Genomic DNA, 25,866 nt, shown 5'->3' with positions numbered 1-25,866 from the left:
TTTAAATCCGAGACAAATGGTAAATCCTCACGTTTGAGAGGCAGCAACTTATTGGCCTCTTATGCTTGATAAATTGACTAAGATGATAGATTGATTTATTATCAAAAAAAGAAACTGCTTCAGATCAGTGTCTCCCAATTTTTTTGACCTGCCTTTAAAATAACCTGTGACTCCTTATTACAACTACTGACTACTGCGTTGACATGAGTTGTTCAAAAGAGGGATTTTCTCTCTTACATTGTTTCATTTGAAGTATTTTAGATACCGGAAGAGGTGAATGTATATATCCAGTATTTTGCAAGAAATTTATATGAAAAATATAGATTTTTTTTAGTGTAAAAGAAGTCTGAAACTTGTCGGACCCAACCGACAGGATGGGAATCAGTGGATGTAACATTTAAAAGATAAAATGATGAATCAGATTGTCATCATCCTCTCTCCATGAGTGTCATTCATGTTTCCCACTCCCCCAGACCCCAACGTGAACCTACTTCATATGTGAGAGGCCCCATACAGAGCGGTCGAGCTGAGTGCTGCTGGTGGCTTCATGGGAAGTCGTGGCCGGGCTTCAGTGTCTGGAGGCGGGGGGGTGCTAGACCGAGGCGGCGGGACGGAGACTGGTCCTCCCTCTGCGGCCGGAGCATCGCTGCGTCTTCAACGTGGAGAGGCTGGAGGGTGAGGAGGAGGAGGAGGAGGAGGAGACACAAACACCACCACCACCACCACCACATGCTGTCAGGTCACTTGAGGTTACCAGCACCCAGAACACATTCACATCTCAGCAGTGAGACACGAGATCAATACATGATTCATCAGTTTTCTTCTCCTCAGCTGTGCAGCTTTACTACTACTGCTGCTGAAGGTGTGACAGGACATGTGGGGGAGTCTGTTTTACCAATAATGGCATCAATTATTGCCATATGATGATGATGATGATGATGATGATGATGATGATGGAGATGATGGGGATGGAGATGATGATGATGATGAAGGAAAAAATGGAAGCTATTGTTGTGGCCACAGCAGACATGAGGATGTGAAGGGCTCCCCCTGCGTCTTGGATGTGACTCCTCATGGCTGGGTGGAAAAAAAAAAGAAAAAAAAAAAAAGCCAAATTCTAACATTACTCACTGCTCAGCTTCCAGGGGAGGTGACCTCAGAATAAACCAGACCAACCCTCTGCCATCACACTGGCTTTATCATATCTGTGTTGTTGTTTACACCACGACAGCCCCGCATGAACAGCCCCGCATCAACAGCCCCGCATGAACCGCACCGCCCAATGAGATCCACGCAGACGACCCCCTTCATCTAAACCTGCAGCGGCAAAGTGCGCTCTGTTCTCCGGCCACAGCAGCTCCGGGAGGCACCGGTGCGTCTGCAGGTTACATAAGGTGAAAGTGTGCTCATGTGGAATGAATGTGATATATATTTAGTATTATTGTTATTTATTATTATTATTATTATTATTATTATTGTTATTTATTATTATTATTATTATTATTATTATTATTATTATTCCTCCTCCCTGGATGGGACCTGCAGCTGCTCTTCTGTAAATCATATCTCGGTAACAAAAGATGCCTTGTGTTTAAAAAAAAAATATCATTTTCCACACTGCCAGCCTCGAGCGATCCCCTTTATCCCGCTGCCATGAGGAGGAATCCCGCAAACCAGACACAGAAGAGAAAGAACCAAGAGGAGGGAGAAGAAGGAAGAAGGGAGGAGAAAAAAAAACTCACCCCTTCTTTGTGGTTTATTGTCCTGTCAAGCGGGCCTCTGCGCCATCGATTCTCACTCAGTGGTCTTTTCAGATGCTAAAAGGAGGAGAGGGGGTGGAGGAGGAGGGAGGGAGGGATGGAGGAGGAGGAGGAGGAGGGGTGAGGAGAGGAGGAGGGGTACTGGGGTGGGTGTGAGAAACAGACTGGGAGAGCCGATCACAACACAAAGGTGGAGAGAGAGAGAGAGGGAGAGAGAGGAGGAGAGAGGAGGGAAAAATACAACTGGGGAGAGGAGGAGGAGGAGGAGGAGGGAGGAGGAGAGGAGAGGAGGGGAGGAGGAGGGAGGAGAGAGAGGGGGAGAGGAGAGGAGAGGAGGAGGAGGAGGAGGGAGGAGGAGGAGAGGGGGGGAGGAGGGGGGAGGAGAGAGAGGAGGAGAGAGGAGAGGGAGGAGAGGGAGGAGAGGGGAGGAGGAGGAGGAGGGAGGGAGGAGGAGGAGGAGAGGGGAGGAGAGGGGAGGAGGAGAGGAGGGAGGGAGGAGGAGGAGGGGGAGGAGAGGAGAGGGAGGAGGAGGAGGAGGGGAGGAGAGGGGAGGAGGGAGGAGAGGGGGGAGGAGGAGAGGGGGGAGGGGGAGGAGAGGGGGGGAGGAGAGGAGGAGGAGGAGGGAGGAGGAGGAGGGGAGGAGGAGGGAGGGAGGAGGAGAGGGGGAGGAGAGGGAGAGGGAGAGGAGGAGGAGGAGGGAGGAGGAGAGGAGGAGGGAGGGAGGAGGGAGGGGGAGGAGGAGGGGAGGGGAGGGAGGAGAGAGGAGGAGAGGAGAGGAGGAGGAGAGGAGGAGGAGGAGGAGAGAGAGAGAGAGGAGAGGAGATACAGATGTTTTTTCTCCTCCTCTGTACATTGTATTGATTTCTCTGTGAATACTTTGAGAGGTAAAGAAACCCAAATCAATATTTGGAGACGCGCTAATTTGCCTCCGTCACTGCGCCTAAAGGAGGAGAACCACCATGTGGAGCACATTAGCATCCTAATAACTCTATAAACTGTTAAAGGGGAGGGGGGGGAATATGACACAGAAATGAGGAATAAAATAGTAAACAGGAAAAAATAAAAGATGGAGAAAAGGCAGCACAGAAAGAAAAATATTGAATATATTTTTTATGTTAATCCCACAAATGTCATCTATTTAGAGAGCTCAGGAAACCAAAGATTTCCAGGCAATCTACCACTTTATTCAGCATTTAAAGGCGGATTAATATGTGTTCTATATAAAGACAAACAGAAGCACTTTTATACAGAATAATTAGCCGATACTTGAAATACAAATATGAAGGAAAAAACAAACGACAGTGAAAAACTAAATATTCGTTCAAGGGAATTATAAAAAAAAAAAAAAGATTTCCAGACTTGCTTATTTATCACTGTTTTGAGTAAAAACTGCAAAGCAAAATCTTCTCCTCATTCACAGGTTTCTCTAGTCAGCACTTCACTGTCAAAAAGGAACAAAGGGTGAAAGAAAAAATAACAAAAGAGAAAAGACTGAAACCAAAAGAAAGAGAATTTCATTTGTGCTCTCATCACACAGACAGTCTGCTGTGATAGTCGAGGAAATTGAAAATATTTTACTAAGGCAGTTAGAGAAGAAAAAAAATAATCAATATTTGAGACGCGCTTGTTTGCTGCTGTATTGAGTGAAAAATGAGGAAATGTAGACAACAGCAAAGCAAATTTACATCCTCAGTAACTTATCTACAGTCAACAGCAGATTCTGAAGAGGGAGGAATAAAATGGGTTTAAAAAGAAAAGAGCAAAAGGAGGAAAGAGAGAACAGAAAGGAAACTGTGGAGGGAACATTTCAGGCTTTAGGTCAAATGTTCAGGGAACTGGAAAAAAAAATTCCCCAGGCAGTAAAATAAAATAATCAATATTTCAAGATGCTCGTTTTGAAAAACTAAAATGACCTTGAGCGAGACTGCAAAATAAATTGTCATCCTCGGAAGCAATTTTCTGCAGTCGACAGTGGAATTGGTGGAGAATGAAAAAAAATAATGAGAAAAGTAATAAAGAAATGAGGAAATGTCAAAAGAGAAAAAAACTCATTTGACAAGAAAAATAAAAGTTAGAAAGGAAACCGATGGAAGAAGCATCATTTCATTCCTACAAGGCCCAGCAGTGTTTTAAAAAATAGAAATCTGTAAATCATTTATTTTAAGAAAAAGAGAAAACAAACTTGATTTAGAAAGTTTTTTTTTTAATCAAACTTTATTAATAAGGCAAACATTAAAATACACCCTCCTTGATGAGAAAAAAAAACAAACAAAACAAAAACTTAGAAAAGAAAACGTAGTCAAAAACCTTTCAAAACATGTTACTCAAACTATTTGAACACAAGTTACAGATCGTAAAATAATAGACCCCCCCCCCCCAGGACTTCACTTGGCTGCCTGCTGGGCCTGACGGCGGAGCAGCACGTAGATCTTCTCTTTGATCCAGTCCTTGTTGTACGGCTGGTACGTCTGTGTGTCGGCGCGATACCTGAGACAGACGGGAAAACCAGGATCAGTTTCAGATTTATTTTTTGGCAAAGAAACATTTAAATGAGACACTTTCTGTCTCAGTTTCTGTTTGCTCGTCCTCTCCTTGAGGTCAGAAGTCAAGTTCTGCTACGGGGAAGGAAAAAAGCACCAAAGGCTCAAGGGCACTTTAGCAGAGTAGTACTTGTAAACACAGGGGCTTAAAGAAGTTCCACCCTGAGCCTTCCTCGTAGCACGTATTGTATTCCTATCAGTTCGCTGCACTTATTGAATTCGTATTCGTTTACTGCACTTATCCTATTCGTAGTAGTTTGTAGCACTTATCCTGTATTAGTTTGTTGCAATTATTGTTTTCGTAGTAATTTTCTGCACTATACTTTTGCTCTGGTTTATGCTTTAAGATGCTTGTTTAAGAAAGGAGATGCACTTATGACTTCTGGTGACTAGTAGTTCTCTTGAATACCTATGTTGAATACACTTCCTGTAAGTCGCTTTGGATAAAAGCGTCTGCTAAATGACTGTAATGTAATGTAATGTAATGTAATGTAAACCTCCAAACAAAATGACCCAAATTAACAAAAAATGCCCCAAATGAACTGGGTTGGAGGCAGAGAGAGAGGGGTTGAATCCTGGCTGGCTCTGAATCTCTCTGAGGCTAAACATGTTCTGCCTCACTGCAACAATAATAATGACCTCTTGAAAACAAGATACAAGAAATATTGGTAAAAAATAATGCAAAGGTAGATGTATAATACACCAACAGAAAATGTATTTTAACAAAATAACCATGAAACAATTCTAAACTGTGCTTGTTTTTTGTTTTGATTCTGTTGCTTCTAAAATTGATTTAAATTATTCAATACTTAAACAGTGCATGACCTTAGTGCCCTCTTAATAAGGTTCACACAGAGAATTTCACTGAATTTAGTCGACATCTAGTGTTTAAATTAGGATGTGCAATGTACACACAGCGCCTTTTATTAGAAATATGCTCACACTACATTCTAGTTTGGTTTTTTTATTCACTGTGGGCAATTTGAAAAACAGGCAGTGGGCCTCAGATGACCCACGGTCCGTAGTTTGGCCACCCCAGGTATAAATAAACAGGTACACTGTTGTAAACATGTGCCGAGCTCTCTTCCAGGAGCAGGAAACTGCAGTTACCATGGATACTGATAAAGACACGCCTCACCCTGCTGTTATGTGATGTGACTTTTTCCTGCAAACGGTGTCGATTGTTTAATTTTTAAAACTGATGCGAACATGAAATATTTTCCTATTTTAGTTGGACTGAAGATGCAGTGTTATGATAATTGAGACAATAGTTATGTGCACAACTTAATTGAATATATTCGACTCCTCCCACTGGTTTGGAACGCTCCGCATGGTGAACCCTCTACGTGGAAGTGCCAATGGAGGCAGAGACTTTAAACCTCTGTAACATATCGTTTTTACTCATTACTTTGTTATCCAGTGAGGAAATGTAACTAAACGCTGAGTATTCTATGGGGCATGTTTTGACATTTTCTAAATTACAACACGTGTATTACGCTCAACAACAACAACAACCCTTGACACGCAACGTGTGGTTAATGTCATTAGTTAGTCTCCTTGTCAGACTTACACCAAACAGCTGAGGTCGGCCAGGTCATCGATGAAGTCAAACAGCTGGCTGATGTCGTACGTTATCGACGGACTGTTGGGGTTCATCCTCTTTAAATGCTCCTCGTACATCTTGCAGACACCTGTGCAGGAGACAGAAGATCCAGTAAATGATACTCATGGATGTGAAACATGTTAACCCAAATTATCTACATTAATCAGATTTTTAAAAAACAACAAATATAATGCAAAAAATGTTTTAGGAAGTTGTTAAATTGTTGTGCCGTTTATGTCAACTAAATATATGACAAATGTAGTTAAAAATCTATGATCAGGAATATTCTTCAGTGATAATGACATGACAATGTGTATAACTAATAATTATTACATCTGAGGAGTTTAATATATTTTTTTCTTGATTTTGTTACTTTTGGTTCACTTTCATCTTTTATATTACATTTGCTCGACAGCTACTAGATTTGTAAAATTAGTGAAAATCATCTTTTTGAAGTAATATTATTAAGAATATTGATGGTTGATTATATTTAAACTGTCTTCCCCAGAATAAAATTATTTCCTGATGTGCGTGTACACACCGGTGAATATAAACAGATACAAGTCAACTCTTCACCGATACAGACTCAAGCTAGAATGGATTTTCTATTACAGAAATGTTAAACTCAGTAAGATTGCGACTTTAAAAATGTACGCCTGTAAGTGACGAGTGTAAGTGTTGCAATAGAGGGACATGCAGCTACCATGTGTAACACAGTGAGAGTAATCCAAAGAGGAGTGGAAATGTCTTAACACGTCACTGGAGGAGTGTTTGGGTCCCTCAGGAGAACGGAGAACGATCGCTCCATCAGCTTACCTTCCATGCACTCGTTGACAGATTCATAGTCGGCGTACGTCCTCCCCTCTGGCCTCTTGGTGGGCTGAACCAGCAGGATTGTGTGAGACTGGAAAAAAAACCCCAAAACAGACACAAACATTACATTTTGTTGTCTTGATTCCAGGTGTGACAGCAAATGTATCATGCAGGCAAATAACAAAACACATATCCACAGAAATGCTAGTTATATCAGTATAAATAGTAGGTCCAGATGTTTGTACAGACTAACTGATTGATGAAAGATGGTGGTTAGTTAACTAATCATGTGTGATTGTGATGATGTTTCAGGTCTGGTGGATGAATACAAGTAGTTAATAATACGCTTTATTAGTCTTATTTAAAAGCAATATATATTTCTGATAACATTTAGCAACAATTGTAAGATAATAGTTTGTATCATTCAACAAAAAAGGTGTTTTTTTCTGGTTTCAAGTCATCTTTCCTGTGCAAACAGCTGCAGACTCACTGTGTGTGTGTGTGTGTGTGTGTGTGTGTGTGTGTGTGTGTGTGTGTGTGTGTGTGTGTGTGTGTGTAGATTAGCTACAGGTTAAAACACTTATATATGATAAATAATAAAGTATTCCACTGGTTGAGTAGCCAACAGAAGCCCTCATAGCTGCAGCTGTGGACGCTAGCACCTCCATGCTAACGTTAGCCGATAGCATTTAGCTGGATTAAAACCGACACACTGCTTGGATTAATCTTTGTCTTCATTTATACACACACTTATGCACTTTAAACATTATATCACGACGTACTAACCATGATTATAATTGTGTTTTTTTTTTTTTTTCAGTCGGTGTCCGTAATTTTTCCTTGGATTCCCTGCTTCTTGTCGGACGAGTTGACCTGTGACACCGGAAAAGCACAACGCTTTCCGTTACTTCCGGTTCTGCTTTTTTTTGTCGCAATTTATTTTTTGTTTTTGTTTTTGTCTAAATTGAATCAAAAACATAAAACGTGTTATATTTATACACCATTAGAGCACAAATATTGTTTTAGGATTAAACAAAATTAAAAATTAATTAAAAATAAAAAAAAAAAAAAAAATCTAGACACCGCGACAGCAGGAAGTAGTTCCGTTACTTCCGGTTCTGCTTTTTTTGTCGCAAATTATTATTATTTATTTATTTTTGTCTAAATTGAATCAAAAACATAAAACGTGTTATATTTATACACCATTAGAGCACAAATATTGTTTTAGGTTCAAACAAAATTAAAAAAAAATTAAAAAAATTAATAAAAAAAAATAAAAAAATCGAGACACCGCGACAGCAGGAAGTAGTTCCGTTACTTCCGGTTCTGCTTTTTTTGTCGCAAAAATATATATTTTTTTGTCTAAAAATAAGAAGATAAAATTGAATCAAAAACATAAAACGTGTTATATTTATACACCATTAGAGCACAAATATTGTTTTAGGTATAAACAAAATTAAAAATAAATTAAAAATGAATTAAATTAAAAGAAAAAATCGAGACACCGCGACAGCAGGAAGTAGTTTACGGCAGCGACCGGAAGTTCTGTGTGAAGACAGGAACAACAAAGACAGAGAACGCGCCCGGGTTTTAAAAGCATCTTGAGAACCCACCAGAACTCCAAATCAAAGAACCCATCCGTCGGTACCAGTAGGTGGGTTTATTTATGTTAAACTTCTCTTCAGGAGCGAGTGTGTGTCTGATCTGTGGCGGGCAGAGAGCAGCCCGCATGCCGCTAACGAGCTCCTCCAGCCTTCCGCTGCCGATGGAACACATGAACACATCTCTGAGGAACGAGAAGGTTCTTTAGATAACCTCACGATGAAACACATCTCTGAGGAACAACAAGGTTCTTTAGATAACCTCATGATGAAACACATCTCTGAGGAACAAGAAGGTTCTTTAGATAACCTCACGTTCCACTAGTTACCAAAAAACATGAGCTGTAAGTCATAGTTAATGGTTAATAGTTCACCAGATACAATTAATTATTATTTCCCGACGTTTAATCAGTCACCTGAACGTCTCATCTCTAATCTTAATTATGATCTGTGTTTCTCATTTTAATGTCCATATGATGATGTCTAATCATGTGTTTTTCCTTTTACATTACATACATTACATTATTACATTACATTACATTATTACATTACATTATCACATTATTACATTACATACATACATTACATTATTACATTACATACATACATACATTACATTATTACATTACATACATTACATTACATTATTACATTACATACATTACATTATTACATTACATTATCACATTACATTACATTACATTACATTACATTACATACATTACATTATTACATTACATACATTACATTATTACATTATTACATTACATACATACATTACATTATTACATTACATACATACATACATACATTACATTATTACATTACATACATACATTACATTATTACATTACATTACATACATTACATTATTACATTTACATTACATTATTACATACATTACATTACATTACATTATTACATTACATACATTACATTATTACAGGAAGTTATTAACATAGGTATTCATACTACTAGTCACATCATACATTATTAAACATTACATAAACCAGAGCAAAAGTACAGAAACAAATTACATAATTAACATTACATTATTACATTATTACAAACATTACATACATTACATTATTACATTACATACATTACATTACATTATCACATTTTAATGTCATATGATGATGCCTACATGTGTTTTTCCTTTACATTACATTACATACATTCCATTACATTACAGTCATTTAGCAGACGCTTTTATCCAAAGCGACTTACAGGAAGTGTATTCAACATAGGTATTCAAGAGAACTACTAGTCACCAGAAGTCATAAGTGCATCTCCTTTCTTACACAAGCATCTTAAAGCATAAACCAGAGCAAAAGTACAGAAACAAACTAATATGATACAATAAGTGCAACAGACTAATATGAATACAATAAGTGCTAATGGAAGACTCAGGGTAGTACTTCATGAAGAGGTGAGTTTTCAGCCTGCGCCTAAAGATGGGCAGCGACTCTGCTGTCCTGACGTCAAGAGCATAAACCAGTTTTCAAAAACAAACTAATATGAATACAATAAGTGCACTTTTAATGTCCATATGATGATGCCTAATGATGTATTTTTCCTTTTAATGTCCATATGATGATGCCTTATGATGTATTTTATTTGCAAACATTAAAAATATGCCTCACATGGCTTTACAATCTCACATATTAAACATTAAACCTCGATGTGATTCATTGTTGTCACTCATATATATATATATTTCATGTGCTTGAAGCTGAATTTTGTCTCCTTTTTCTTTTTCATCAGGACAAAAGAAGTTGGTTTGCATGTGAGGACAAGTGTCTGCCGAGCCAACCATGGCGAACAATACAGAAGATATTGAAAACAATATGGTGAGCATGAAGGAATGGGAACACCGTATCTGTAAATCTGTCCGCGTTTCCTCACAGTTTGAGCTGAGAGCAACGCAGTGTTTCAGCAACAAGTCAGTGATGAAAGAGTCATCTGATGTTTGTGACGCCACACACACACACACACACACACACACACACACACACACACACACACACACACACACACACACACACACACACACACTGTGGAGGAGTTTGAGTCTGATGACCTTTGTTTTATTTGGCCTGTCGTACAGTAAATCATAATTACAGATGGTTATGTTCTGATAAGGAAAGATTTTATCCCTGGAATGAAGAAGGTGAACGCCAGGTGCTATTCTTCTGTGTACATTAGGCTCTCACTGTAATCAAAGGCGTGGCCTCCCGTAGACTAGTGAAGTAGTCAAAGTCTCCCTTTACTGTCAACTTTACAGCCATATGCCTTGTTTACCCCATAACAATGGTGCATGTACATGACAGCAATATGTCTCTGTCTTGACAAACTACAAAAGATTTCATTTCTGTCCATTAACTGCATATTATGGTCTCTCTATTATCAGCTAGCTCATCAATCAGGTCAGACAGCTCAGCCAGGCCAATATGACATGTTTGTATTGATACATTACTACAGTATCCCCCAAGTAGCTGGTTAATATGACACAAATTAAGCAGACTAGTCTAAATCTCTTGTGGCCTTATTCCCAGGACCAATGTACAATGTTGTGCTCTACAAATAAACAATCATGAATGTGGTGTACCACACAGTGAGGTTTATGAGCTGAGGCAGCTTTCACCACTCTCTCTCTCTCTCTCTCTCTCTCTCTCTCTCTCTCTCTCTCTCTCTCTCTCTGTGTGTACCCGGTGAGATTGCTTCATGTCGGGGTTGCTGCATGTCTTGACTCGCCTCACCAGCTTTACTTCACACAGTCTCCTTGATTTTCCTTTTTATTTAATCCTGACGAGTGTAAACAAGTGCAGTGTTATAATAATAATCAAGCCTTTATTAGTCCCACAATGGGGAAATTATTTCTCTGCATTTAACCCATCCCGGAGGAGCAGTGGGCTGCAATGAAGCGCCCGGGGAGCAACTTGGGGTTAGGTGTCTTGCTCAAGGACACCTCGGCATGTTGCCGGTAGAGGGGTTTGAACCACCAACCTTGTGGTTACAGGACAAGCACTCTACCTGGGGGGGGAGCTGGTCAAGTGAGCGTAAATGTTAAAGTTAAGCTCTGAAATACAAACGTGGATCGTCTGAAAACACTTTGCTTTAGCGTACGTTTCATTTCAAGTCATTTGTTGCCAATAAATGCAAGTTAAACGCTCGAGCTAAATGCTTAATCTGATAATGCCCTGGCCTTGTTGACACCACAACAAATACAGAAAGATAGATGAAGAAAGATAGATTTGGACTATTTTGTTGGAAAACTCTAGTGTCCGACGTTCAGAAAATCTCTGGTTTCATAAGCTCACATGGCCTCTAAAGATAGAGTTTATAGTTGAAGATTGATTAAGGGGCCCACTGTGAGACGCAATGTTACTGTTTTGAGTCTTGGGCTCATTTCATAAAAGCGATCTCTGTCTTCAAGAACTACTAACATGCAGATCGCAAAATTCTGGCGCAATCATGTATCACAAATGAAACAAATTGCTACACTTGCGAGTCCTCGGAGGCTCTTGTGTGCTCCTGTGTGAGTCACAAGTATGGCTTTTTGTTTTAGTGAAATTAATCTCAAAGAGTGTAACAAGAAATGATCTTGTGTTGCAAATCACTTTGACAACTTGGTGTCTTTTGTGGCACGGCCTTCCTCATCTCTCAACAACTATTTCTTGTCACCTCCATATTATTTAGTCTCAAACAAAAGCAATAAGAGACGCCAAAATATTTGAAAAATATTTTAAGTGCGAGATTGATCATTGTTTTGGTATTTTTTCCTTTTTAGATAGTTCACAGTTGGGAGTGACTGGAGACATCGGGGGTCATTTAAATTTTGTTTAATATTTATTGACATTGTAATCTACCCATGATCCTCCTCATTGTCAGTGTTTTGGTACATTTTGTAAAAAGAAAAAAGTTTAATGAAATCTTAAAGAGGTAAAAAAAAAAAAAAAAAAAATGGAACACCAAAGTATGAGATACATTTTGTAATACCTTGTCATTTACAAGTTCGATCATGATTTTGTCACAACTGAGGAGTGACAAAGCTGCATCACATCTTCTACGTCCTCTGTATCTTACTCTATGTTTTGGACCAGGTTTCAGACCATTAGCACGTCAGAAAATCCCCAAATCACTCCTAGTTTATCATCGGTGTAGATCATAGGACCACGCCTAGATGGAATATTTGATCAACAGGCATGTTCTTGTTGACTCTTTAACTCCCTGAGTGGTGTTTGCTATGCTCAGTTTACCATCTGCATGTTTTGAACTGTTGGACTTTTGATCTTAATTAATGTCTGTGTGTATTATATCACAAGTTCCTAGCAAATTTAGAAAATAAAGTGACTCCTCTCAACATTCAGGACGAGCAGGAGACCAACGTGGCCTCTGAGCTGACCCAGCAGCCACAGGAGGCTGCAGTGACCAGAGCTCGGTCCAGAGGAGGCTCAGGAGGTGGAGGAGGAGGTGATGGTGGAGGTGGAGGTGGCAATGGTACCGGCCCGGAGCAGAACGGACAGCCGCCCGCTGCCCGGCCTCCCCCCCGCGTGGAGGAGAACGAGGAGGACGAGGACGAAGAGCTGACCTTGAAATACGGGGCCAAGCACGTCATCATGCTGTTCGTTCCCGTGACCCTCTGCATGGTGGTTGTCGTGGCAACCATAAAGTCCGTCAGCTTCTACACGCAGAATGACGGGCAGAGATTGTGAGTGTTTTAACTCTTATTGAAAGGATCCAAAGCTTTATTAGGTGTGTGAATTAAACGCAGTACAGTCGCTTTGGATAAAAGCGTCTGCTAAATGACTGTAATGTAATGTAATGTAATGTAATGTAATGTACAGCCGCAGTGCCACTAGGTGGAGTTAATGCAACATGCGTACATCACAGCTGCATAGTTTGAATACCAAGACGGCACAGTCATTTCATGAGGTCATTAGAGCAGAGTCTGAATCTGGCTGAGGGCGTTTAAACACAATTTCTACATCTTTAGCCCTTATCCAACGCAATTTAACCTCCCTGAAGGCTTAAATGACATTATGAAGAGAATGGTCTAGACCTGCTCTGTATGAAAAGTGCCCTGAGATAATGTCTGTTATGATTCGACGCTGTATACATAAAGAAAATTGAAAAAATGTAATTGCCAAGCTAACTAACGCTTAGTGCAACCTGCTATAATGAGATCCACGGTATTTTTCTTCGTTGTTTTTGTTATATATTCCATTCTTTGCTGTTTTGACCGAGACGCGTGTCGTCCCACAGGATCTACACCCCGTTCCCAGAGGACACGGACACAGTGGGACAGAGAGCCCTCAACTCCATCCTGAACGCCACCATCATGATCACCGTGATCATCGTCATGACTCTGGTGCTGGTGCTCTTATACAAGTACCGCTGCTACAAGGTACACGCTAAAACCACGTCACGCCACACCAGCTGCTGTCCCATTTCACTACAGACCTGATACCTGAATAATAGAATGTTTTTCTGTTTAAACTAGATTTAAATAGCATTTTCGCAGCAGACGTTTTGACTCTTTATAATAGGGAGAGCCCAGTTTACTAATGATATTATAGATTTTTCCATTTTATTCAGGTGCTCTAGTCAGCTTAGCGTGCCTGCATGCAATATAATGCAATATTCAGTAAATAGGGTGTGATTTCAACACAGCCAGGGTGTTTCCCTCCCAATCATTAGACCTCTTGGATGGAGTTCTCCGGCTGCTATTAGACCTTTTTTCAGAGGAGACGTTTGGACTTGCCAAACACAGCTGTACCTGCTATTAAAAAAACGGCTTCATAACAGTTAGGTGTGCCAGTTCTAACCCCCTGTTCTCTCCTGTTCTGTTTGCTTGTTGGCACAGTGTCATGGCTTACTTGGACACCTCATAGCTAATACTATTAGCTTCATTTCTTTAACCTGTCAATGAAAATGTCTGCGGTAAAAAGTTTGAAGAATGACAGATGTGTGTAAGTTGTTCTTGGAGGGGGGGGGGCAACAAGTTAATCAACAGATTAATGTGGAAAATGTCAATTAAGTAAAAATAAAAGAGAAATGAAAACACATGTAGGTGCTTTACATTCTGGTGGTTTGGCTCACATCAGTACACTGGATTTTAACTTTGTCCGAGCTGTGATGCTCGCTGTGTTTGCCCTTTGTTATAACTCCACCCATCCTGGTTGCCACGGTAGTTTGAAGCTGGCACTGTTAACAAGTATTTGCATGCGCTGATCTGCTGAAACATGAAATCTCACGACTCTGATGTTTGCGTTCACAGGTTATCCAAGGATGGCTCTTCCTCTCCTCCCTCCTCCTGCTGTTCTTCTTCTCCTTCATCTACCTCAAGTAAGCTCTAAACTTTTTTTTTTTTCATCTCACTCACAAAGGTTTCCACACATTCTCCTAAATGTGGAGTTTTTCTATCATGTCTCCTGTTCTGTCCCAACAGAGAGGTTTTCAAGACCTACAATCTGGCCATGGACTACTTCACCCTGGCGATAATAATCTGGAACTTCGGCGTGGTGGGCATGATGTGTATTCACTGGAAGGGGCCCCTGCGGCTCCAGCAGGCCTACCTCATCATGATCAGCGCCCTCATGGCCCTGGTTTTCATCAAGTACCTGCCAGAGTGGACCGCCTGGCTCATATTAGCCGTCATATCCGTCTACGGTAAATCCTCCTCCTCTCCTTTCTGCTCTGTGTGCTTTTAAGAAGGAAGATGAACTTTCCACCCGTCCTTTGAACATTCAGTGATCTGGTACCTTGTTAGTGCTTTAGGAAAAAGCGAAACAAAGTTATATTCTTTCAACATTTTAAAGAAAAGAATGGATTTGGAACCAAAGCCAAACTAATTAACATGTTAACAATGATGTGAACCTTAACTTAAACAACAATTCTTATTTATTGTGAGGATTTAGTATTGTTTTCAGCTGTATATGTGTCAGCATTGTTGATAAATGTCGTCATTGGTGTTCTAAAAAGAAGAATTTGTCTCAAGACCTGAAACTGACCTGGGTTGAAAGACCAGTCTGTGAGAAAAAGGAAGTCTGGGTTAACAACTGGACAAAAATAGCAGTTCTTTTCTATAAGCTGCTTTCTTGGTGATAGCTTTATTTCCTCACTGGGGATTTTACTGTCGACACATCAGGAAAGGGTTCAGATAGAATAGGCATCAGTCATAAAGGCGTGTTGATGATTATCCTTTACTGTCAAGGGGTTGTAAATAATTAATATACTTGCTAAAAAAAACAAGTTGAGTTGTCAATATAATGGATGTTATGTTTGAGGTTCAGAAGCTGCCATGTTGTGTGAATGCAGCACAATCAACGGCTTATCTTCCAAAAGAAGGAGCATCAGAGACAACGACAGTTTTTACAACATTTTCAAAAGATGTTGCATAATTTAGGACTTCTAAATAAAACGGCAGTGACTTTTTTTGTTTCTGCTGTTGACTTCCTTTTCCAAGAAGAAACATCTGGCAAATCGACACAAGATCATAGTGATTCCATCGGCGCACGTATTTAATGTTGGTGGAAGTTAACCCTTTAGAGAAGACAGAGAGCGATGAAACATGTCGACCGGATCTCTGTTTTCCATGAACTCTGCCTCTTGTCATCACAGGTGTCACGTCACTGTCAGAGGTTTGTCTTGGGTCTCTCACAGAGCGCTCTGTTTAATAACTAACATCACTTCGCTTCTTTCTCCTTCCACAGATCTGTTAGCGGTGCTCTGTCCCAAAGGGCCTCTGAGGATCCTGGTGGAGACGGCTCAGGAGAGGAACGAGCCCATCTTTCCAGCTCTCATCTACTCCTGTAAGAAAGACACCGACAATAAACACAACATTATAAACATTTTATTGTAAAATCAGTTATATAGAAGACCTACAGAAGCTAAACTTGCTTTCACATTAATCTGCCACTTCAACTTCCATCAGAGCAAAAACAAAAGTCCAATTTAAAACAGACGCTTCAACTTTCGGAAACCTAAATTAACCTCTACTGACACGTCATTTCTTTTCAGCACTTTCACTTAAACTGAGAATACTTCTCCTGTCAGCAACAATGAAATTCTCGCTTAAACGCTTCACTGCTCCCCATTAAATTGCCACTTTAACTTCTATCAGTTCTAAAAACCTTCTTCCACTCTAATTCCCCAGTGGTTAGACATGCTTTATGTCCTTTCAGAAACCAGCTTTATTTTGGCGCTTTCACATAAAACAAAACAACCTTTCACACATTGACTTCGGCTCTTAAATCAAGTTGCTCTTAAATCCCTTTTCAGCTAATTCCCTTGACAACTCGTGTTCTTTAATCACTCTCACTTCATCAGACACCTCAATAACCTTTAGTGCAGTTACTGAAATGACCATTCAACTCCATTCATTTGACATTTTTACTGCTCAGTGTGTTTTCATTTAGAGTATCACTTAAGCTACTTTAAATGCTGAGACCTTAACTGACCCTTCAGCTCCTTTCAGACCCTTTTAAACTCTCTCAGGGCTTTCAATTCAACTGACTCTTAAACCCCTCTCAGCATATACACTTTAATTGACACTTCATCTTCTTTCAACTCAAGGTCTAAGTTAATGAATACTGCCATAAATATACAAGTCAAATAGCATTTAAAGTCATTTAGCAGCTTCAAAGGTTCAGGAATACATACTAAGATGAGTGGAATATTCCATTGAAACAGAAGCACTAAAAGAAGTTGAAGTGGCAGTTTAATTTTAGCAGAAGCAAGCACACTTTTTTGCGAGGGGATTTATTTTTCCATTTTTTTCTTGCATTTTGTTTGTAAACCCAAATAATGAAACCTTCAACATTCTGACTCTCTGACTTCTTCCACAGCTACAATGGTGTGGCTCGTCAACATGGCCGACACCGAGTGGCCGCCAAAAAGGAACTCGACAGAAGCTGCGCCGCCTCAACCAGAAGCTCCAGAAGGTGAGCGTGGGTGTCGAAGTGACCCGAGTGGGTTTTCCTTTTTCCGAACAGCGTTGTTGAGTCTAACTGGTCCCTCTTGCCTGCAGCCGTGGGGTCTCCGGGTCCCACCACTCTGTCACAGGACGACGGAGGCTTCAACTCCTCGTGGGTCAACCAGCAGCAGCACCAGCTGGGGCCGCTCCAGTCCACCGACCAGACCAGACGGGAGATCCAGGAGCTGCCCGACGCTCGCCCGCCTGTGGAAGAGGACGATGAGGAGAGTGAGTGCAAATATTCAAGCTTTATTTAAGTTATGTATTCAAGAAATTGTTGCCAGTGAAACCTCTGTGTCTGCATAAACCGTACTGCTGCTGAATGTTGTTTAAAGTTATGACATTTGAAGATGCATCCTATCTCTTTTAGTTTTGTTAGTTAGTTATTTCTGTGATCAATTAATTGTGCCTTCCGTTAACTAGAGTACAGTCTGCTCATGTCTCTCTATGAATAATTCATTTCAATACTGCACACTGTCCATTTGATGACTTATTAAGTAGCTTGAAGCAGAACAAGACACATGACTCTCTGCATGAAGGGTTTTAATTATTATTTGCTAAAATTAGCTAATTTGTTTCACATGAGTTGTATATTGACATAGTTTTATCTACAGTAACCCTTATAAAACAACAAAAAATGTCAAATTAATTAAATTTGGCTTTAGCTAGCTAGTATTTAATGTTCTTTTTAGTTTGTGTTGTCTTTATGGATGCTAATGTGTTTCTTTCCCATACAACTGTCCTTCCATGAATCTCTTCATGTACTGTAAAGCATGTGTATTGTTATATCATCACATACATTGGTAATAACTACATTATGATCCTTTTTTTAAATGTACCTCCCAGCACTAATATGAAGCCGAGCTCTGTAATTCAAACTTGTGAATTCCCAGATAGTCTCAGTGTGTAATCATCATCATCTTTCAGTTCCCTTTACTCCGGAACACATAAAACATTTTTGGAACACTTTCATGTGTTTCCCCTTTTCTGTGAAATTAGTGCGTATGCCAACGCGACAACATGTTTGGCTCTGGACTGTTTATAGTCACATTAGGAAGCGATTATTCATGGCAATTGCTAGGTTTCATGCCCGTGCTATTTGAAGGGGCCGCTCTCGCTCTTTCTTAAAGCCTCGGTAAATACGGGGTCGGAGCTCTTGTTTGTACAGTAATTACAGTTGAAGAAAAAGGGCTTTCTGTGGGGGTTGGAGGGCGTGGGGCTTGTTTGAATGGACTCCACCCTGAACGCGGTGGTCCTCCTCTGTTCTCAGGGGGCGTCAAGCTGGGCCTCGGAGACTTCATCTTCTACAGCATGCTGGTGGGGAAGGCCTCGGCCACAGCCAGCGGCGACTGGAACACCACGCTCGCCTGCTTCGTGGCCATCCTCATTGTGAGTGACCGCAGCCGCTTATTATGGTGTCACGCTCGAGTCGCCGCCAAACCTCATCCCTGTCTCTCAGCACAATATCTAACCCGGCAACCGCTTGATTGTATAACAGGCTGTCTTTTATTCTTTTTTTTTTTTTGTTGTTCCCTTTTTAGAGCTGATTTCTGTTTGGTACACAATCGTTCAAAGTGCTATTTCCGCCGTGTTTCATTTTGTCTCCCTCTTCCCACGCAGGGTTTGTGTCTGACCCTGCTCCTCCTCGCCATCTTCAAGAAGGCGCTCCCCGCTCTGCCCATCTCCATCTTTTTCGGCCTGGTCTTCTACTTCGCCACGGACAACTTGGTGCAGCCCTTCATGGACAGGCTGGCGCTACACCAGTTCTACATTTAGCAGGACGCTGCCCTGATAACCCCTAATCCCACATAACCCTCCGGCCAACAACACGACAGCGGGCCCTTCACAGCTTTTGGGGGGAAACAAAAGGGCGATGCAGGGGCCCCTCCTAAGAGCTCACGTTGACGGGGGACACACGTTGTTTTTGTTCTGCCTTTTTTCTTTTCCCGGCGACAGGGGAGGGTCTTCCCCACCAAAACTGTTCTTAGATATTTTATTTCAGTTTTAAAACAAAGTAGTGACATTTCTCGCTCGGCCTGGGAAGTCATCTTCAAACCGTCAACCACCGAACTCGGGCTCGAGTATTTGACCTTTTTTTTTTTATTTATCCACGGAGGCTTTACAAGAGCTCGTCTGCTTCTTCTCAGCAGCACCCTGCTTCACATTCACACAGCATCACATCTGGGAGCTGCCCAATACAGTCCTCGACAACTGGGGGCTTTTACAGTAGGTGCCTTGCTCAGGGACACCTCGGTGGTAGCTGTTGAGCGAAGAAGGGAGACGATTTCATTAAATCTCCCTTCAAAGACTTTGTTTAAACATCTTTCATTTTTTTTTTTTTTTTTTCGACTTCTGAGCTGCCACCGCCTCCGCCCCCCCCACCCTCCCACCACAAAACTAAACCCAAGATTAAAAAGCCTTCATCAAACTAACGGACGCTGTGCGATGATATTGATTCTAGATTGGTTGTTGTGTAGTTTGATTGTGTATGAGCTGTCGGTCACCAGACGTGCTTTCCTCACCGCTGTTAAGAATGGTCACGACGTGTTTTGTTTTTCCCACTTCGGCCACATGAGAACCAAAACCCCGAAACCAGAGGGCGACTCACACCCTGAAAGATTTACACCGGGCGGGACGTTTAGAAGCTTGTGAATCTTTCTCACGGGAAAAAAAAAAACCGGGACAAATACATTGTCTGTAGATTTAAGAGTCACCACGTTTCCCCGTCTTTAATTTTACACATAACGTTTGAAGTGAAAGCCCGCAGAGGGAGGGACGTTCACACAAACACTCACACCTGAGACCTGCCTGCCACGTCAGTCACGTATACTGTCAGCCACTGAGCAGCTCTGCTGGAGCAGTCGGAGGTTCAGTGCCTTGCTCAAGGGCATTTCAGTAGTAGTTGTTGTTGTTATTGTTATTGTGGGACAGAAATGTGCTTTTCATTCTCTTCCCTGACTGACATTTAATTTGTTTTGTTTTTGTTTTTCAATCTGTCCAGGGATTGTAACCTGTGATCATCTGGTCACAAACTCTGAACCTTTAGGCTATAGCTGCCCTCATGACGCTCGCCTGGTGCTGTCTGGAACTATGCTACATCAAAACACGTTGATTATTTCCACTATACACAGAATCCCGTTGTGATTTTTCAAGAAATGCAGAAGAGGGACTTTGTACTTTTTGAAACACGAGGGTGAATGTCAACGGCGTTCCTACAGAGATCAGGAAAATCTTGGAAAGAGTGAAAACAAACATAACTTTTGACATAAATTCTGTTCATGTTTTGAGATGAAATCACTCAGTTTTGATGAATGAGGGAGTTATAGATCTAGTTTGATTTGATGCCTGATATTTTTGGAATTATTTGCTTAATTGTTACATTTCAATTAAGTTTAAAGCAAAGCAAAACGTTTTAAATCAATGTTAAAAAAAAACAGTTTTGTGAAATAATGATGTGTATGAACCCAAAATTTTGTAGCTTCTCATATGTGAGGTAATGCAGATAGATTGATGGAGGACGAGCTGCGCTGGTTGCTCTTTTGTTGTTGCACTCGAGTTTTATGCTTTCAGAGAAGAAACCAAGAGGGAACAATTAAGTGATTATTATCCTTTTTTTGTTTGTTTTTTTAGGGAATATGTTGGGGGACTGGCTTTTTTCTGTCCTTCACATGCATATGTGTGTTATGCAAGGTTATTCAATTCACATTTTGTTTTTTAATAAATAATGAAAGTAAAAGTGCTCTTTTTTTTTTGGTTCGGCTTTAAATTGAGTCTGACAAATTCAAAAACATTTGAATAATGTCTTCTGCCCCTCTGGAGGGCTCTAAGGTCAGAGAACAACCCCGATGATGTCATCAAAGTTTGGGCCTCTAGCAGGTACTCCCAACTACTACTTCTACTAGGTAGCATAGAGAGATGGATGAAGAACTACGTAGATCCTTTACTTGTATACAAGTACAACAATAAACCTATTCCGTTACAAGTGTAAGTTTATACATTAAAATATCTTTATTAAAAAGTGCTGAACCCAAGTAAATGTACATAAATATTATTAGCTACTATTAAAAGTACTCTAGTGCTATTACTAGGGCCTGCTAGAGTTATTATTATTGGATCATTTCCACTGATGCATGCATTTATAATCGGCATTATAATGTTGCAGGTGGAGGTAATAAGTACAAACGCCTCAAAAGTGTACTTAAGTACATTGCTTAAATACATGCATCTACAGTACCAGTCAAAAGTTTGGACACACCTTCTCATTCAATGGTTTTTCTTTATTTTTTATTTTTATTTTTTTTCTACATTAAGAAGAGATTAATATTGAAGACATCCAAACTATGAAGGAACACATATGGAATTATGTGGTAAACAAACAAATGCTCAACAAACCAGAATATGTTTTATATTTTACATTCTTCAAAGCAGTTGAATGAGAAGGTGTGTCCAAACTTTTGACTGCTACTGTAGTTGCTTTCCACCATATATAGTTGATGTACAACTCTAAACTTTAACCTGTATGAAATGTGAGGTTTTACTTCCGTAAAGCTGGACTGATCTCTCTCTCTCTATTTGCACCCCTTGAGACGGAGGTCAAAGGTCAGGGCCGACCCCCTTGAACTGCTTTTTCCTTCAGCACAGTCACAAAACACTGTTGTCCCTCCCGCTTCCCATTGAGCAAACCCTCCCGGATGTATTGACGCAAAGCATCCCGTCAGACGGTGGGAACATTGTGGAAATTCCTCGGCGTGCTGATGCACTGGTATCCCGCGCTCGCCGTCCCGTCCCCCCCGATGCCAACTGGCCCTTGCGATGGCTGTTGGCGCTCTGCCTGGTGGCACTGGACGCATTAGCTGTCACCATGGGGACCGTTTGGCCTCGCTGGCCGGGACACTGGCACAGTATGGCAGTTTACCCAGCATGTTTAGCCTCATACTGTGACTTACCTAACATGCCCTTTGGCGAGGCCTCTTTTCTGGCTCATGTGGGCCCCGCTGCTTGGCCGGTAAACTACACAGTTAATTCCATGAGGCTTCTCTCTGCATCGACTCCAGACACCTGTTCTGTTCAGATTACGTTACACCACGCACTTGAAGCTGCTTTCCCAGAAAAAAGATTAACCCCATCTCACAAAGACGAAGAATCCCCGTTGAGAGACATTTCAACCTTCTGTTTCTGTTTTCCTTGCAGATGTGAAATTAGACGTAGTATTTCTTTGTGGGCCTTTGAACTTGCTCACTGACAAGTGGATGAGACTACAAAGTGAGCTGAGGTAGCCTGTCAATCACTGTCATCCTCTGTATGGAGTGGACTTAAGCAGGAGATGATGTGGCTGTGTGTCACACTTTGTGCGTTACAGGTTTCCAAGGATAGCTCTGCTAAGGGGATTACAGTTCAGGGAGGGACGTCTGCTCCATGTGAGACATGTAAGGAATTGAGGATTAGACTTCAATAATCGCAAAGAACAAGCGCAGACACTCAACCGTACGGGAGAAAGAAGCTAAAGCTCAAGACGAAGAAGAAGAAGAAGAAAAAAAAAAACCCACAAAGGTGAATAAAAGCATTTCAGAAATGTCAAAGGACAAGCTGGAGGGCCTGGTGAAGCGCATGGAGGAGACACTCTCGGAGATGGAGCAGCTGAAGGTGCACTGCGGGAAGCAGAGCGAGGAGCTGAGCCAGCTGGTGGTGGAGCTCCGGAGAGAGAACCAGGAGCTGGTGGAGAAGTACAACCAGCTGGCCGTGGAGATGAAGGAGGCCAAGGAAGTCATAGAACAGCTCATGGACACAAAGTACGCCTTTAATGCAAAGGAGAGGCAGGCGCAGAAGCTCAGTCGGCAGCTCTGAAGGCCCTTAAGGAGGATGGAAACACGACGGGCGCTGGAGGTGACCTGCTGGAGTCCTGGAGGGAAAAAAAACTGGACAAAGCGGATGGAGGGGAAAAAAATGCTTGTTTCAGAAGATTTCTAAATACTGGGTGGGCATGTAGTCTAAACTGGGCACAGCTTTTTTCTTTAACGTATAGAAAGTGTGGTTTTTTTTCCGTCTGCGTGTGTGTGTACATTTAAGGCTCCGAGGGGATGGATGTAAAGTTTAGTAATTTGAATGTTCACTTAAATCCTGTGGCTTAGGGCTCCGGTTAAAGCCATGGATAGACTTAATGACCAGGAATCACAACTGTATGTCTCCAAGAAATGTGGATGTGGAGGACGTGCACTCTGTGGGGGGGGAGGCGGTTTCAAAAGTGGGCAAAGGCATTGTGCTCATTAGGTTTCTATAATTGAATCTAGAGCATACCTATGCCAGGCTGCACTGCCCCTGTAAAGGTTTTATTTGATGATGTTTATTTTTAGCCCTGGAGAACTGGGTGGCCATCCTATTTTTGTAGAGTCAGAGTGCTAAAAATATCTGATTATCCCTCCTTACTCTTGACCCTGTGAAGTGTGAGACTTCAAGATGCCTCCCTTTCACACTTAGTCGCAGTATATAAGTGTATTATTCATGTACTCCAATAAAGGTTAAATGCTCAGTCGATTTCTGAAACTGACAATCACTTGTGTTGAAGGATTTTTGCACCACGTACATCTTTAAGACTATGAACACTAAGGCTGTGGTTGATGTTCATTGAACTTCAATCCACCCATTATTGAATCAGAACCTCATTGAATGCTTTATTTGTGGTTGTATATGTATAAATAACTTAAAATACAAAAACTCAAATGAAAAAGTAATATTATTTTCTTTCTTGCTGAGCGTTAGATGAAAAGATTGACACGCTCATGTCTGTTAGTTAGCCCCAGTTAGCAGTTGATTGGCTTACTTTAGCCTAACTGAAACGAGTAAAGAACGAGCTTAGCTTTGTCGTAAGTTAACATAAAACACCACCGCCTCTAAAGCTTGTTAATTATTTCTTTATTTTTTATAAATCACAAAGTGTCAGGTGCTCAGTTATAGTTTTACAGGAGGTTATGTGCTTGACTATTTCTTGCTAGTTGTATCTGGCTAGCCTCGCTTTCCCGCTTCCACTCTTCATGCTAAGCTAGGCTAACCGTCTCCTGGCTAGCTTCTTTTTCTGTCAAACAAACATCGGAGTGGTATCAATCTCCTTATTTAACTCTCAGCAATAAAGCAAATGAGTTAATAAGTGCTAGAAGAAAAAGAAAGTGATTCGCTATTCATAAATATCAATACCTTAATACTTTATACGTTGCTCTTTAATAATAGAAAGAAAGATATTAAAGATTTGGAACTAAATTCAAAATGGTTCAGCTGTTATCTCCGTACCCATGAGAGTCCCAAACTAATCTTTTTCCTCTTAATGCTGATTAATTATTTTATTTAGACCCAAAAAGAATAAAACATCCTTTACATTTCTGTAAAAGGGTCTCATATTTACTCCACTATCACCTGACTCTTCTATATAGCAATGGCGGAAGTAACTAAGTGTATTTATTCAATTACAAATTGAACTGTACTTCAGTATTTCATATTTGATCAGACTTTTTACCACTGCAGTTCAGAGGTAAATATTGCACTTGTTACTCAACTACATTTATCTACAAATGAAGATTTCAAACACAAAACATATAACCAGTTGATAAAATGTGATGCATTTGTATTGATTAAATACCTCAGTCAGCTACACTATTGAAATTAGTCCACACTGATAATATGATAATAGCCTATATGATATAAAGGGCATTTTTCACATTGAGTGCTTTTACTTTTGACACTTTAAATACATTTTTACTTACAATTCTTGTAAGTTAAACTTCTTCTAACTGTGTTTTTTACCGTGTGGTATTACTCCTTTTACTATTGTAAAGTATTTCACTGCCTAATACTGCTCATGAAAGCATCCTTATGCACTCACCATTTTGTGGTAAACATTGTGCATATGCTACAAACCACTTGGATTATGCTGCACAAGCTGTTTGGAGATAATGTATGGACATTATGTGCTGTTTAGGAACTATAAATAGGGATTTTCTCTATGAGACGGTTAAGCCGAGACTCAATTTGTTTTTGATGGTCCATTGAACTCAAGTGGAAATTCGACTCGCATATGACGTCTAGGACTTTCCTTCCCTTTCGAAAGGTTATAGTTACCTGTGAAGTGCTTTTAAACATTTATACTGACTGAGTCATTCAGTCTGGCCTAAACATGGAAAATGATCCTTCAGTGTAACCATATGAACAAACATGTGGCTTGAATTGGTTTTGGTGGCAAAAGTGGCGTTAAAACAGATTTTCTTGCCAAAAAATCTTGGAGCCACTGTGGCTGTCTAGCTCTTTCACACACCCTCGTGCATGAATGAAACAGTAGAAAGTTCACATTACACCCAAGATGTGTTTTTTTTTTTTAAAATCTGACCAAAATTACATAACGCTGCACAATTTCAGCAGTTTTGTATGTTTGTTTTTAGAAGCCAGTTGTTTAAAAAACCTCACCCCCACCAAATGAGAAGACAGAAGAGGGGAGGAGTAAAAATCAGTTTGGGAAACATATAGGCATATAGGCAGATGTTTAAACACAGCTTTGGTAGTGGCCGTGGCGGTTTCCTCTTTAAAA

At 40.7% G+C, this 25,866-nt stretch overlaps 2 protein-coding genes across 3 annotated transcripts; one reads left to right on the top strand and one right to left on the bottom strand.

Annotated features, from left to right (window-relative positions):
- Positions 1-3,982: 3,982 nt before the first annotated feature.
- Positions 3,983-7,613, bottom strand: LOC129103813 (enhancer of rudimentary homolog). Its single transcript, XM_054614416.1, has 4 exons — positions 7,503-7,613; positions 6,720-6,807; positions 5,871-5,991; positions 3,983-4,247 (listed from the first exon to the last, which is right to left on the bottom strand). The coding sequence occupies exons 1-4, from the start codon at positions 7,503-7,505 to the stop codon at positions 4,145-4,147; spliced, it is 315 nt and encodes a 104-aa protein (XP_054470391.1). The 5' UTR covers positions 7,506-7,613; the 3' UTR covers positions 3,983-4,144.
- Positions 7,614-8,244: 631 nt separating this feature from the next.
- On the top strand, positions 8,245-21,051 carry psen1 (presenilin 1). 2 transcript variants are annotated; one of them, XM_054613835.1, is made up of 11 exons: positions 8,245-8,366; positions 10,085-10,170; positions 12,691-13,031; positions 13,586-13,727; positions 14,601-14,668; positions 14,772-14,992; positions 16,036-16,134; positions 17,170-17,265; positions 17,352-17,525; positions 18,568-18,686; positions 18,918-21,051. In XM_054613835.1, the coding sequence occupies exons 2-11, from the start codon at positions 10,135-10,137 to the stop codon at positions 19,071-19,073; spliced, it is 1,452 nt and encodes a 483-aa protein (XP_054469810.1). In that variant the 5' UTR covers positions 8,245-8,366; positions 10,085-10,134; the 3' UTR covers positions 19,074-21,051. The 2 variants fall into 2 exon arrangements, with proteins under 2 accessions (XP_054469810.1, XP_054469809.1); XM_054613834.1 differs by having other exon boundaries at positions 8,245-8,370.
- The last annotated feature ends 4,815 nt before the right edge of the window (positions 21,052-25,866 follow it).

The sequence above is a fragment of the Anoplopoma fimbria genome, chromosome 15, assembly GCF_027596085.1.
Source record: "Anoplopoma fimbria isolate UVic2021 breed Golden Eagle Sablefish chromosome 15, Afim_UVic_2022, whole genome shotgun sequence".
NCBI classification, from domain to species: domain Eukaryota; kingdom Metazoa; phylum Chordata; class Actinopteri; order Perciformes; family Anoplopomatidae; genus Anoplopoma; species Anoplopoma fimbria.
This window is presented reverse-complemented; position numbering and strand designations above follow the sequence as displayed.

Excerpts from the sequence above, each read along its gene's own strand:
- LOC129103813 (XM_054614416.1), bottom strand. Across the intron at positions 5,992-6,719 it reads TGTCAACGAGTGCATGGAAG|GTGTCTGCAAGATGTACGAG; the intron begins GTAAGCTGATGG and ends TCTCCTGCACAG. Across the intron at positions 4,248-5,870 it reads GCCGACCTCAGCTGTTTGGT|GTATCGCGCCGACACACAGA; the intron begins GTAAGTCTGACA and ends CGTCTGTCTCAG.
- psen1 (XM_054613835.1), top strand. The coding sequence starts at position 10,135 with ATGGCGAACAATACAGAAGATATTGAAAACAATATG. Across the intron at positions 17,266-17,351 it reads TCAACCAGAAGCTCCAGAAG|CCGTGGGGTCTCCGGGTCCC; the intron begins GTGAGCGTGGGT and ends TCTTGCCTGCAG. Across the intron at positions 17,526-18,567 it reads GGAAGAGGACGATGAGGAGA|GGGGCGTCAAGCTGGGCCTC; the intron begins GTGAGTGCAAAT and ends CTCTGTTCTCAG.